Below are 13,160 nucleotides of genomic sequence, written 5' to 3' on the forward strand. Positions count from 1 at the left end.
CACTTCGTGATTTCTACATAAAACAGCTACCCTTTCCAGGGCAAACATCTCTTGATTCTTTCAAACCCAACACTTCTGATAGGATCTATGCTTTAGCCCCTTGCTCCTCACCCCCAACTGAAGCTACTTCCCTGTTTCCAGTTTGCATTAAGATCTTGGGGGCAGGAATTTGATTTTTAAAAAAACTAATGGTACTCAGTGAAGTGTCATGTACGGTGATGGTGAGTGGGGAGGGGACAGTAGCCACAAAAGCCTAGCACCCAAGTTAAGGGGTGAATATATACTTTTCATATTTAAGCTGGAGATGTTCTCATACCAAAAAAAACCCAAAATGTAAATTCCCATTGTTTAAGAAGATGTTTCCAACAAATTGTCCCAAAATGAAAGGTTAGGCACAAAAAATAAAGGCTTTGCTATGAAGGAGCAAAGAATTCACAGTAACAGAGGGCATGTGTTTTGGCACAGTATTAGATGTGAATCCCTAGCATGAATGGAAAGGCAATTCTACTTGTGCAAGGTATCCTCCATTTCCAGTGTCCCCTTGCACTGTGCCACATCCCTTGCAGTTCTGGAGGTTCTCCCGAGCCTTGGGAGCATCTTCTGAGGACTGTAATGGACTACGGTGAGGTGGGGGGGGGGGCTGCACCATGAACAGAGTTCTGTTTGTGCTTCTTTAGATCCAAAGTTTGATTTCAAAGAACTTTTAGATATTCTCTTTTCTCCTGAGAGTAAATTTCTAGCTTGTAGCTTGATTAAAATCTGGTAAGGTTACTGGGGCCAGGTGAAACCAGATTCATTCCACAAATTGATAATTCCTTGTCCAATTAATTATTCTGATGCTACACACAATTTTAGAATAAAGTTTCACTTTCCAAAGGTGAAAGATCCTCTTCAAGATCCCACTAGGCTTCAGAAGTCACTGGTGCATTCATAAAGCACCTAATATATACTAGGCTCTTAACAAAAAATAATCTTGCAACCAAAGGGCAACAAACTTCCATTTCAAAATGTGCTTTTTGGCAGACTTGGCTAGCCAACACAAAAAATATTGTTCCCAAACATTCAAACAATAAATACCAGAACTTTTGTAACTTAGATCACGCTATATAAAGAACAAGGAGTCTTTTGCAATGGTTTTGTTGCAACAGACTAACACAGCTACCCTTTTGGAATTGTATAAAATTCATGTGACAAATTAAAGCAACACTTTCCCTGTGAAAAGGGGAAGATTTCGAAGAACACTACTTATTTTCTTTAGAAGAATTACTAACCTGTTTTCTGAACTAGATGTAGACGTACTAGATGATGACAATGTATGAGAATTTGACATGCGTGAGACAAACTTCTGGATGGTGTTACGAGATGGGGCTTTGATCCTTGAGCTACGCCTACTGTGATATTTCTGGAACAAACTTTCAACCTAACATTAGAAGAAAACATTAACAGTAGCTATTATGCTGTTAATTCCTGGAAGCTGAGGTCCAATTTGAAATAAAGTTTTAATTGCAATTGAAATCACAGTAATATCAGAACAAAAAAAGTTTTCCTACTCCACCACCAAGAGGGGATGGTTGGATCCATCTTATAAACAATTAAAATCACACCTCATGTTCAAAAATTAAAACCACTTCATTTAAGACATGTGGACATAGATCCTGAATTCTGACCAGATCTTTACTGGATGTACCTTCATAACCAGCAAAGTCTTGCAATTTAACATTAGCTAACAGCGCTTCTGCATCTATCTACATTGCTAAGTAGAAGCAGAGAAGGAACAGAAGAAATTGCAGGAAGATATTGATGTCCTATTCTCTTGAAGTGTGTTCCTGATTTTACGTGCTTTATTTTCATGCCTCCACTTTTAGGGTGGAGCACATGTGATTGATGTTTAAGAAACTCTGCGATCGCTATCCACCATGGTTGCAAGATGCATCACAACTGACATCAGCTAAATCAAGAAACCATGTTAAGAATTGTTAAACATCATTATTGATGAAGTTAAGGTAAGAAGGAAAGGGCTGTGGAGAAGGAACATGGTATTCCACTTCCCACTGCTAGTAGTCCACTCTATTAAGCGAGCATTAACCTCCAGCTATTAAAGTAGAGGGCTATTGGTGGAGAATTTTTCAGTAAACAACTTATTTGATGTTGCTGTAGTATCGTTGGCTATTAACAGAGATTTCAGAAACAGAGTAACTCTAGCAAAACTTAAACAGCACTACAATGTGATTTCTGAATAGTAAATTTTAGCAGCTTTAATGTATTTGCAGTAACCATTGTATATCCATGATAGAAGAGACAGGATAACACTACCTCAAAGTTCTTCAAGGTTTTTCGCCAGAGCATTGGATCTGAAGATTCAAGTTGAAACACACGAAGCATAACAAATAGGAGATGAATGCAAAATGTTCCACGCCCACAGCTGCAGGTCTGTAAACCAAGATTTTAGTGTGCTTATTATGACTGTTTTCTTTCAAAAGACACAAGTTACTATATTAAATAAGGAGTTATTAGGATTATACTTCTGTATTTAGAAAATATAAACATGGTTTATTTCTGACAGCTATCCTTCCATGGGCTGATGGATGATTTATGGCAGAGCAAACAATCTATGCTGTTCTCAGATATAACCAACCTGAAGCTAATACAACTATTTATGGTTAGCTGGTGTTTCTTCTAATGCCTACTCATTACAAGTATACACACTAGAAGTATTACAAGTATTACACACTAGAAAACAGTACTACAGTGTGCTATTGAACATACAATAGTAATTACAACTTCTTCCAATCTTCTAAAATTAGTGTACTTTATAATTAAAAATAAAACTGGGTCTATGCAATTCATACCTGAGGACCAATGAATACCCTATATTTATTGTCTGGGCTGTCTCCTCCTATCAAGAAAGAATTCGGTCCTATCTGCTGTAAGAGGTACAATCTGGCCCTCATGACCTTGTTGACCCGCCGATTTGTTTCCTCAGGACTATATGGTGAGAAGCCATCTGGAGATGGAGCTCTTCGTGGTGGTGTTATTCGTCCACTCTGAAACTTATAACCAATTTATTTCAATTAGCTTCCAATAACGTTGCCAAAGGAATTCAACCTCCACTCTCCCAATATAGAAATGTTTTACATTGCCCACTGTGTGTCTGTCATATCTGTTAAGTTGTAAAGGAAGAACTTGTGATCTACTAGTTACCCACCATATTTTGATAGTACAGAAATGATACCATCACTTCCAAACAATTGCAGAAAATAAAAATTTCTATGCTAGTATTCTCAGACGTTATTCAAATTATGGCTACTACTTTTTAAACCCGCGCCATCCCCTTCATGTTCAGAATGAAGACACCTGTAGAGGCTTACATTAAGTTTCTTTTTAAAAGAATATTAAATGTAGTAGCAGCAATAGACACAAGATAGCAGGTAAAACAGTCAATGACACAGAAATGTAACTAAAGGAGTCAGATCAAAACATCCATTGCTCCAAAATCTGCTGGAACAAAATGGACTTCAATAATGCACTACAGTATCAGGGATGAAGCCTGAGCTTCTTGGGTAGGAAATCCCAGCATCTATGTAGTTGCTGCCAACTGAACCTAAGCTGGTGCCAAGACCTGCAAGCAGGATCTCCCCTGCTTACCAAAATGGATAGACAGGAGTAGATATACCTGAAATATCATGGCAATAGGCTATACCCTGTCACATAAGAGAAGGGGTTGGCAAATTTTTTCAGCAGGGGGTCGGTCCACTGTCTCTCAGACCTTGTGGGGGGCCGGACTATAATTTGGGGGGGGGGGAAGAATGAGGGACGGTGAGCAGCATGCAAAAGGGCTATGGAGAGGGGCTGTTTTAAATGGCCGCTTGAGAGGGGCGCTCAGCCAACCACGGCTCCTGTGTCTTGTGAGCGGCAGGGGGCGGCAGCAGGATGATGAGCGGCACGCAAAAGGGCTCCGGAGAGGGGCTGGCACCAACAAAGCCCAGCCCCCTTCCTCCTTTAGGCAGGGCGGGGAGAAGCCAGGAGAAGGGAGGGAGGAGGCACCGCCGTGGTGAGTGGGGGGGGGGGGGAATAGAGCAGCCCGAATGATCAGAATCAGATCCACGCGACAATTCCCGGACCATCCACAGGCCAGATCCAGAAGGCAATTGGGCCGGATTTGGCCCCCGGGCCTTAGTTTGCCAACCCATGCATAAGAGCTTTTAACTTACAGGCACAGGAGATAACCTTTTCCTTCTTACACCTGGTGATTCCGATTTAACCGCCCTAGATGAGGATGAAGAGGAACTGCTAGGAGAAGGGCTCCGCCTCCCCTTCTGAGTAGGTGAAGTAGCACTTGTTTGTCCCTCAGAAACAGGCTCCGTTGCTGCTTTGTTTGCTTCACAGCCATCACCTTTTATCGGTATTGGTTTTACTACCTTTTCAAGAAAGATATGAAGTGATTTATGGTTACCTAAAGGTCTTCTTAAAAGAAAAGAAAAGATTCACAGTGAAGTCCTGGGTATACAAATATTTACTGGATTCACACCAAAACCTGTCAGTTTATTCTCAGTGCTTATGAGATTCCATTTCAAGTCAAAAGAACGTGCGCTCCAGGGAGATGATGTTCACCTGGCAAAATGAAAACCTGCCAGATCCAATATGGGGGATTGGTAGTCTTGGTAACCAAGGTCTGAATACCTGGAAAGAAGTATACTGTAACCTTCACTACTGGGTAAACAAACAACTTTTTTTTTAAAGGACTCCAAAGTGCCTCAAAGCTTGAAAAAGCTTTTCTTTTGCAACTGCGTGCAGAGTGATATCACACAGTTTTGGAAAAGAAGTTTGCCATATAGTTAGAGGTGAGTTGCAGTATGAGAAATGTAAGTCCAAACCCTTCTTGGCTGTTTACTAATAAAACATTTCTTTATATAACTGCCATATTCATCAAACCATATTTTTGTGGAATGTCTGTTAAAAGTGGTGGGTATCTCTCTTCTTCCACTGCAAAGCCCACTTTCCTATTCCTTTCTGCACATTATAAAACTTGCAGGTAAGGCCTCACCTTTGCTCTTCTCATTGTGTACTGCCTGACCAGGATGTTAGTATACAAAATATTTTTAAAAAATAGTTCCGCCACCTTTGCCTGATCCTTTTTTTTTTTACTCTTGCTGGCTATGAATATGAATATGTGTTTTTTCCCCTCCAAGAGAGTAAATTTAAAATGCTAACGATAGAGGGCAGTGTTGTAGTTATTTTGAGCAATACAAATGTAAGTTGGAGTTGACTTCCACAATATGCAGTAGACTTGTACATTGTTAGGAATTTAAAGCTTCGCAATCAGCAATTCACAGAAATTAATCAAGAGGAATTACAAGACAAGAGATACCCAGATGTTAACACTAAGGTTCTGTGGTACAAGAATCAGCAATCAGGCTTTTTAAAAGCATAAACGCCAGTGCCTTTTTCTGGAGCATTACTTACCACAGGGCCTCTCCTACTCCTCCTTTCAAGCCATTCATGCTTCCAAGCAGGCATACATGTTGCCTTGAGTTTCTCCCTGATCATGCGCTCTTCTGGGCGGTCATCCATTTTCTGCAGCCCCCTGAGGGTTTCTTTATTCTCCATGTCACGACTATAGTAAAGAAAAAGCAGAGGCCATAAATGTGATTGTCAATAAACACAGTGGCATGCTTAACCCTTGAACCACCATATTTTACTCCCCCTGTAATTGCTAAACGGTTGATTTCAGCAACAGATGAAAACCTCTTAAACTAATGCAGGCATTCTGCTACCCCGTTATTTGGAATGCATCTACTCCAAATACAAAACATCAAGCATGAAAGAAAAGATGTTTTAGTAGACCTAAAAAAAAAAAAAAAGCATTCCCTCAAGCTACTGACCTACCATAGCCTGATAATAAACACATGGTTCTTAAGACATGGGGCTGCAATCACAGGAAGTTTCTGAACAACCTTTGACATGAATTGTGCATGTGATTTTAAGTTATTTTAAACTGTTTTTAACACTCTGCTTGGGACTTTAGGATGGTGGGTGGGTAAGATTAACAGAAGCAACAAGACCATGATTAAAAACGGTGACTCTAATTAAACCCACTCCTAAGCTAATAACAATCTTCCTGCACATCTGAAAAAGTATAAACTTGCCACTCAAAAAGTATAAACTACTTAAAATGAACTAGTTAATGTACTTAAGTATCAGTTGCTCCTCTGCCAAATATAGAATCAATTTATATTCCATGTTTGTCCATACTACTATTATAAACTACCATAGTCATGATGAAAGTCACTGTTTGTATAGACTACATCAGTTGAAGTTTAAAAACCCCATAATCAACCACAGCAGCAATCATTGCCAGCATCCATCATCACTGATGCGCTGTAGTCTTGAGATTAATGATTGCACAAAAAACAGCCTCAAATGCACCTACCCATTTATATACAAATTTTAGTTTATACATAAACAAACACACACACACACACATTACTAAATGGCAAAAGCAAATCATGAGCGACATTCTTGTTACTGTTTCACAACTCTGGGACACAAAACAGCTTGCCATTTTTAACTGTGAGCAACCAGTTGGGGTACAGCAATATATATTAAAATATTAAATGCTGCAATGTTCCCCGACCACCCAAAAAGTTCAAGAATGATTCTGTATTTGCTTGAACCTTCTGTTACATCCCACCCCCCAACTCCATGTGTGCCCTTTATATATAGATATTAGATAGATGGATAGATGCATACACACTATTAATCAGAGGGGAAAGAAGGACAAAGACAAAGATGTTTCTTCCTTTTCATTCTCCATCTTCACCATTTACTTTATACTAAGGAGATATAGGTATGGAAGCTAGCTTCCCCATAATATATACACATACACACACACACACACACACAGCTAGATCAGTAACTGCAGGGGGGAAACAGATGTGCATTCAAATATGCACCTGAGTATGGATGTCTCCTATGACAGTGGCACTGCTTTCAGTGGGATGTGCATCTAGAATGTCTCCAGAATGTGGATGCAAATCCTCATCCACATTCTGGATGTGCATCCAAAGGAACATTCTATTGAAAGCAATGGTGCTGAGACAGCATCAATATCCACACTTGTCCGAGATAAACAAATGTTACATATTGGTTCACAGGTGCTGCAACCGGGGTTCAAAATTAGCAGGAAGCCAGGCACACTTTGCACCTGAAGATTCTCTATTTGCGAGCAGCTCAAAAACTCTGGGTGCCCTTTTTTTGCACCTGGCTGACACTCAAGGATTACTGAAATGTATGTACTTTGAAGCCTCAAAGTATATGTTAAGGATAGACAATATGCTAAGGAGTTTAACAATAAAGAGTGTTTTGAAAACTGAAGTATTGTACCAATATTTTTATTGTAAACACCAAATTAAACATGCATTAACAATTTCTGTTTAAAATGTGATATTAACAATGTGTCACTTATGTGAATTGTGTATTAGTTCATGCTTAGGAAAATAATAAAAGTGTTGCCGACACCCCCACCCCAAATAGCGACTAGATATTCTGTTTTGGTGTCCGCAACCCCCAGGTCCCAGGAGCCATTTGGTTCCTAGATTTTCTAACACTGGCTACAACATAACTTCCTCCTCTTTCCTCTGCATCCCCTTTACGCCACTTGATTCTTTTCAGGCTGAAGGCTCAAAAAGAAAATCATACCCACAAAATTTGCTTCTGGAATCTTAAAAAAAAAAAAAAAATAGTATTTCCCTGTATCTCTCATCCTAATATATAAAGGAATCCATTCCTTCTTTGACCTGGGTACTCAGTGCATCTACACATAATAGACACATTTTACTATTGGGGGAAGAATTGCTGAAATATTAGGATTAGCATCAATATAACTAGAAAGAATATGCTAGATATTCTTCCACTGAAAACTAAAATAAAATTGCAGCTGTATTTCTATGAGATCTGATATACTGCACCATGAAAATCCTTTGCAAAAAGGATACTAAGGCAGCCAAAGACTCAACCACATTCTTCCGTGTGTTCTCATGTCCACTGTTGACTTCTCAGCCGATATAAAAAAGTACTTGGACAAGCATTTATTAACAATGTACTCTAGCAGTGAAAGCTTCACAGTCTTTACTTGTGTTCTCTCTCTCTCTCTCTCTCTCTCTCTCTCTCTCTCAAAAAAGGCCAACAGAAACTAGCTGCTTCTCATGTGACAGTAAATCCAATCTGCTCTTGTTTACACAAAATATAACAGTTATTTAAATGGAGGTGGGAATTACTGGCTGAAAAGAGTTCTCTCTCAGATATAGATAATAAAAATTATTTTTACACCTTGTCTATCTGAAACCAAGAATGACCTTCAATGTTGCAGATTCAAAATGCTCAGATTCAAATTGCACGTTCATCCAAGTATGCAAGCGGTCCATTTCTGAATATCTGAACTTCAGCGCCAAAACAAAGGCAGCAGACAGAAAGCAACATCACTACTGGATACAAGTGAGAACACAGCTTCAAGGTCTTTAAGTTTCATTTGGCAATGTAACATCTTTCATGTTATTCACATTTGTCTACGATCTTGTTGCAAAACGGAGTTATGTTAAATAAATAAAGTGCCAAGCACATAATAATAGTTCTTGTTGTTACTGTTCAGTCGTTTAGTCATGTCCGACTCTTCGTGACCCCATGGACCAGAGCACGCCAGGCACCCCTGTCTTCCACTGCCTTCCAGAGTTTCATCAAATTCATGTTGGTAGCTTCGAGAACACTGTCCAACCATCTCGCCCTCTGTCGTCCCCTTCTCCTTGTGCCCTCCATCTTTCCCAACATCAGGGTCTTTTCCAGGGAGTCTTCTCTTCTCATGAGGTGGCCAAAGTATTGGAGCCTCAGCTTCATGATCTGTCCTTCCAGTGAGCACTCAGGGCTGATTTCCTTCAGAATGGATAGGTTTGATCTTCTTGCAGTCCATGGGACTCTCAAGAGTCTCCTCCAGCACCACAATTCAAAAGCATCAATTCTTCGGCAATCAGCCTTTTTTATGGTCCAGCTCTCACTTCCATACATCACTACAGGGAAAACCATAGCTTTAACTATATGGATTTTTGTTAGCAAGGTGATGTCTCTGCTTTTTAAGATGCTGTCTAGGTTTGTCATTGCTTTTCTCCCAAGAAGCAGGCGTCTTTTAATTTTGTGCCTGCTGTCACCATCTGCAGTGATCATGGAGCCCAAGAAGTTAAAATCTGCCACTGCCTCCATTTCTTCCCCTTCTATTTGCCTGGAAAATCTGTCACAGCCTCCATTTCTTCCCCTTCTATTTACCAGGATGTGATGGGACCAGTGGCCATGATCTTAGTTTTTTTGATGTTGAGCTTCAGACCATATTTTGCACTATCCTCTTTCACCCTCATTAAGAGGTTTTTAAATTCCTCCTCACTTTCTTCCATCAAAGTTGTGTCATCTGCATATCTGAGGTTGTTGATATTTCTTCCAGCAATCTTAATTCCGGAATTAAGAATTAACCACATAATAGATAGGTCAGCAATTGAACCCAGGCAAAGCCCAGACCTGATGGAATTGACTTAATTAGAAAACCCTATCTAGTCTTGTCCCTGTTTGCAGGAGACAAAGCTTTTAGCTGGGATGTGGCCCACTCGGCTGGCTCTGCCCCTTCTTGTCTGCCATGCCCAGGTTCCCATATGTGTACTCTGAGGAAGAGAGGAATAAACAAGAAGGAAAGAAAGGAAATGAGCAGTTTGGGCATGAAAATTATGCTGTGGGCCAAAGAACAGGCTGCAGTAAGGGAGTGGCCAAGCCTGAAGGGGCAAACTGACTGGTTGCCTGGGGGAGCTAAGCAGGAAAGCAGTGAAGGGTGGAATGGGTGGGAGGAAAGATAGGAAAATTATATTGTGGACCAAGGGATGGATATCACTGGGGGATAAACTGGCTGCTCGCTGGCAGAGGCCTGATGGGAGCACTGAAGGTGAAAGGAATGGGCAGAAAAGGAACAGAAAAATGGGAAAGCAAATTGGGTGGTGTCAGGGAACTGCCATCGGAGCCAAGGGTGGTGGTAAGGCTCCCCAATGACGCTGGAGAGGGAACCAGCAAGGAGAGAGGGAGAGCTTCCGCTGGGGAAGGAAATAGACGTGACGCCAGGGAGGAAGGGGAGGCTGAGGGAGCTTTGGAGGGAAGGCTCAGGGGCTGTTCCAGCGAGACCAGTGGGGAGAGCACAGGACCTCCCCTTGGGACGCCCACTCTGCGCAGAAAGCTTCCGCGCAGGGAAGCTAGGCGGCGACTTGGTGTCAAAGAACTTTTATGTTGGAGGAAATTCAGGAAACGCCCACTGACGGATTCTGCCAGTGATTGAGACAGTCACGGAGTACTGACTGTCCAGCCAGGGGAAAGTTTTAACCAAACTACTCAGCTTGGAGCAGTTTGGGCCTTATGCACAAGCAACCCCAAACCCCATTGCAGGTGGCATCTGGGGGGAAAAAGGTTTTGGAAACAGGAGCAAGTGCAAGCCAAACTTCACCTAATTTGCTGTTCCTTGCAGACACCATACTGTTAGAGCAAGCAATAGTATGTTCAGTGATGCTTTTTCCTAAAGTGTGGTTTTCACTTAGTCCACGTAGTAAAGGGAGGGAGGAGCCTTGCAGCTATCCTGACTGCCATCTCCTGTGTGTGACTAGTGAGAGGAAGGGGGGCAGAAAGGAAGCAATCCTGTTACCACTACCCACTTTTGGCTCTGGCTACTACACTTCAGATCAGATGCAGCTCCTGGCTGACTTAGTCAGTGGGTCCATGGCCTTTCATAGGATTTCTATATTTCTATATTTTCTTTCTATATTTCTATAGGGTTTTTATATTTGGATACATACACCTGTTGAGGAAGTTTTTAAACAAAACCTAGACAAGTAAGCAACTTTGTCTTGTAAGCTGTACCATGCAAGTATTTAATGGATCTATAGTAAAAAAAAATAAAAAGCAGCTTCATCCCCATAATATTTTGTGTCAGTTTAAAAGAGCCATGCTGTTTAATTGTGTTTTATTCACTATGCGCTAAGTAAAAATACTCATTCAGATGAACTAGTCAGATAAATAGTTCCAGATTCTTAACAAAGGGGAAGACAGAAAATAGTCACATGAGCAAAACTTTTAGTATTTAATAAATAGACATGGGCTGTGCTCACACAGCTTTAAGATTAAAAGGAACAGAAAGGAACAGAAGTATAGTAAACCCACAAAGTATGTGGGAGTTATGTTCCAGGGATCACGCCTAAAGCAAAAATCATGTATAGCCAAAACATATTGTGTTCAAAGCCAGGTGGAATTGTCAAAGTCTTTTTTCCCAGGTGTCCACCCTCTTTCTTATTTTTTTGGGGTGGGGGTGGGGGAATTGCCACGTGCATAAAGGTGAACGTGCAAAAGTTAAATGAACGTAAGTTGCAGGCTTACTGTACACCAGTCATAGAAAATACCTTTTAATCAAATATTCGGAGCAAAAGGATCCTCAGGGCAGCAAACATTTAAACATATATATTTAAACAATGTACAGCAAATTATATAGCTGTTAACAGAAGAATCCAAGTTCCCAGCAGAAAAGCACCTAGCAAAGGAACTGAGGAAATAATATTATTTTGGCTCAGAGAAAATAAAAAGTATTTTGAGAGAGCTATGCATTTGACTCTGTCAGAAATCCACCTAAGGAGAGGGACTGAAAATTCCAAACCTCAGTGCACTGTTGAGAAGGCCCCATCACAGATTATCTTCTACCAGCTAGTTTCTTTTTTTTTTTTTTTTTTAAATAATTTTTATTGGGTTTTTACATTTTATAACAACAGACACACACACAAAGACAAAGACAAACAAACACACAAATACAATTACATACCCTAAGTTTCTTTACCCACTTTCATTGACTTCCCCCCACCCCCTCCTCTTACATCCCAATTCCAAAATTAATTCAGCAAGTTCTTACCTAACCTCTTAAAGATATTCACATTGCTTTTAAAAATTAAAATCTTTTGTTTATCTATATTCAACTATCCAATTCTCTTATAATCATTAATTTCTTTTTTTTTAAGGTCGATCTAACTTCCCCTTCACAAATTTTCCCTTTATTATATTAATTATAGGTCACATTGACCAAGTAAAACAAAACATAACATTTTATAATTCTATTCTCTCCCCCCCCTGCCCCGGTTTCTGTCCCTTCCTAGACCAATGTCCAGAAAACAAACAAAAAAATATTTCTAGCCCGGATTCCTCACGTCCGAGGCGTCTAATTCTCTGTCAGTCCCTCTCTGCCAGCTATATTGGTAGTCCTCTTTGATGGTCCTAAGACCCCGAAGGAGTTCAGTCAGAGTCAGATCATATTTTCTTTCATTCAGAATGTTGAAGAGTGTTTGCTGCGAAAGACCATCTAGTTTTCCATACTCAAGAGAAAAGTCCCAATCATATTTCTTTGTTCTTTCTAGTTTTAATATTCCAAGTACTCCAGGGGCTTCTCTCTTCTTCTTTCTCATCTTTCGCAGGTCTGTAATCCAGAGGTCTTCTTGCTCATACTCTAACGCTGCAGATTTCTGGTTGATATTTTCCACTTGTAGTGTCTGAACTCCTTCTTTTTTCTCTGTCAATTCCAAAGGCATCTCTTCCTGCTCAGCTGCAGAATTTTTATCGTACATCTCCTTTGTGCATTCAGCAGAGTTGTTTGTTTCAGGATTCAAGGTCATAAAAACTTTACTCAGAGCCATACTCTGCTCCTGCAGGATTCCCACGAGAAAAAACATTTTTTCTATCTCCGCCAGTAATTTTCCCTCTGCAGCCATTGTAATGTCACTAATTCCCCCTAGGGGGCTTTCAGTTATTTAGTAGTCCTTTTCCAATAATCTGTTACTTTGTTATTATCAATACTTTGTTTCCAATCGCCTCGGTCCAAATGTATCAGCTTTAATTCCAAGAGTCATTAAATAGCAAAATTCTTTACTTTGTCCGCCCGTTTGACAGCTTCTTTGACAGCTGTCAAACTCCTTTCACTTCTTCCTCCGGGACCCAAATAGGACACTCCCGGGTTTTTTGGGGGGGATACACACAAAGTTCCAAATTCCCTTTCTCTCCAGCACAAAAATCTTGTTCTATCAAATTTGTGAGAAACTTTTAAATCATCAAAA

At 40.4% G+C, this 13,160-nt stretch overlaps 1 protein-coding gene across 2 annotated transcripts in view; it reads right to left on the reverse strand.

The window, feature by feature from the left end:
* Positions 1-13,160, reverse strand: part of MAP3K1 (mitogen-activated protein kinase kinase kinase 1) — a 63,419-nt gene that overhangs the window by 21,793 nt on the left and 28,466 nt on the right. The window contains exons 2-6 of one of the 2 annotated variants that reach the window (XM_081880694.1): positions 5,464-5,614; positions 4,212-4,418; positions 2,850-3,044; positions 2,314-2,430; positions 1,272-1,420 (exon numbers count right to left, since the gene is read on the reverse strand). In XM_081880694.1, the coding sequence (XP_081736820.1) occupies positions 1,272-1,420; positions 2,314-2,430; positions 2,850-3,044; positions 4,212-4,418; positions 5,464-5,614 (819 nt within the window). Of the gene's footprint in view, positions 1-1,271; positions 1,421-2,313; positions 2,431-2,849; positions 3,051-4,211; positions 4,419-5,463; positions 5,615-13,160 lie in introns of both variants that reach the window. The other variant, XM_081880693.1, reaches the window with a different exon arrangement.

The sequence above is a fragment of the Podarcis erhardii genome, assembly GCF_964252035.2.
Source record: "Podarcis erhardii genome assembly, chromosome: 11".
Taxonomy (NCBI): domain Eukaryota; kingdom Metazoa; phylum Chordata; class Lepidosauria; order Squamata; family Lacertidae; genus Podarcis; species Podarcis erhardii.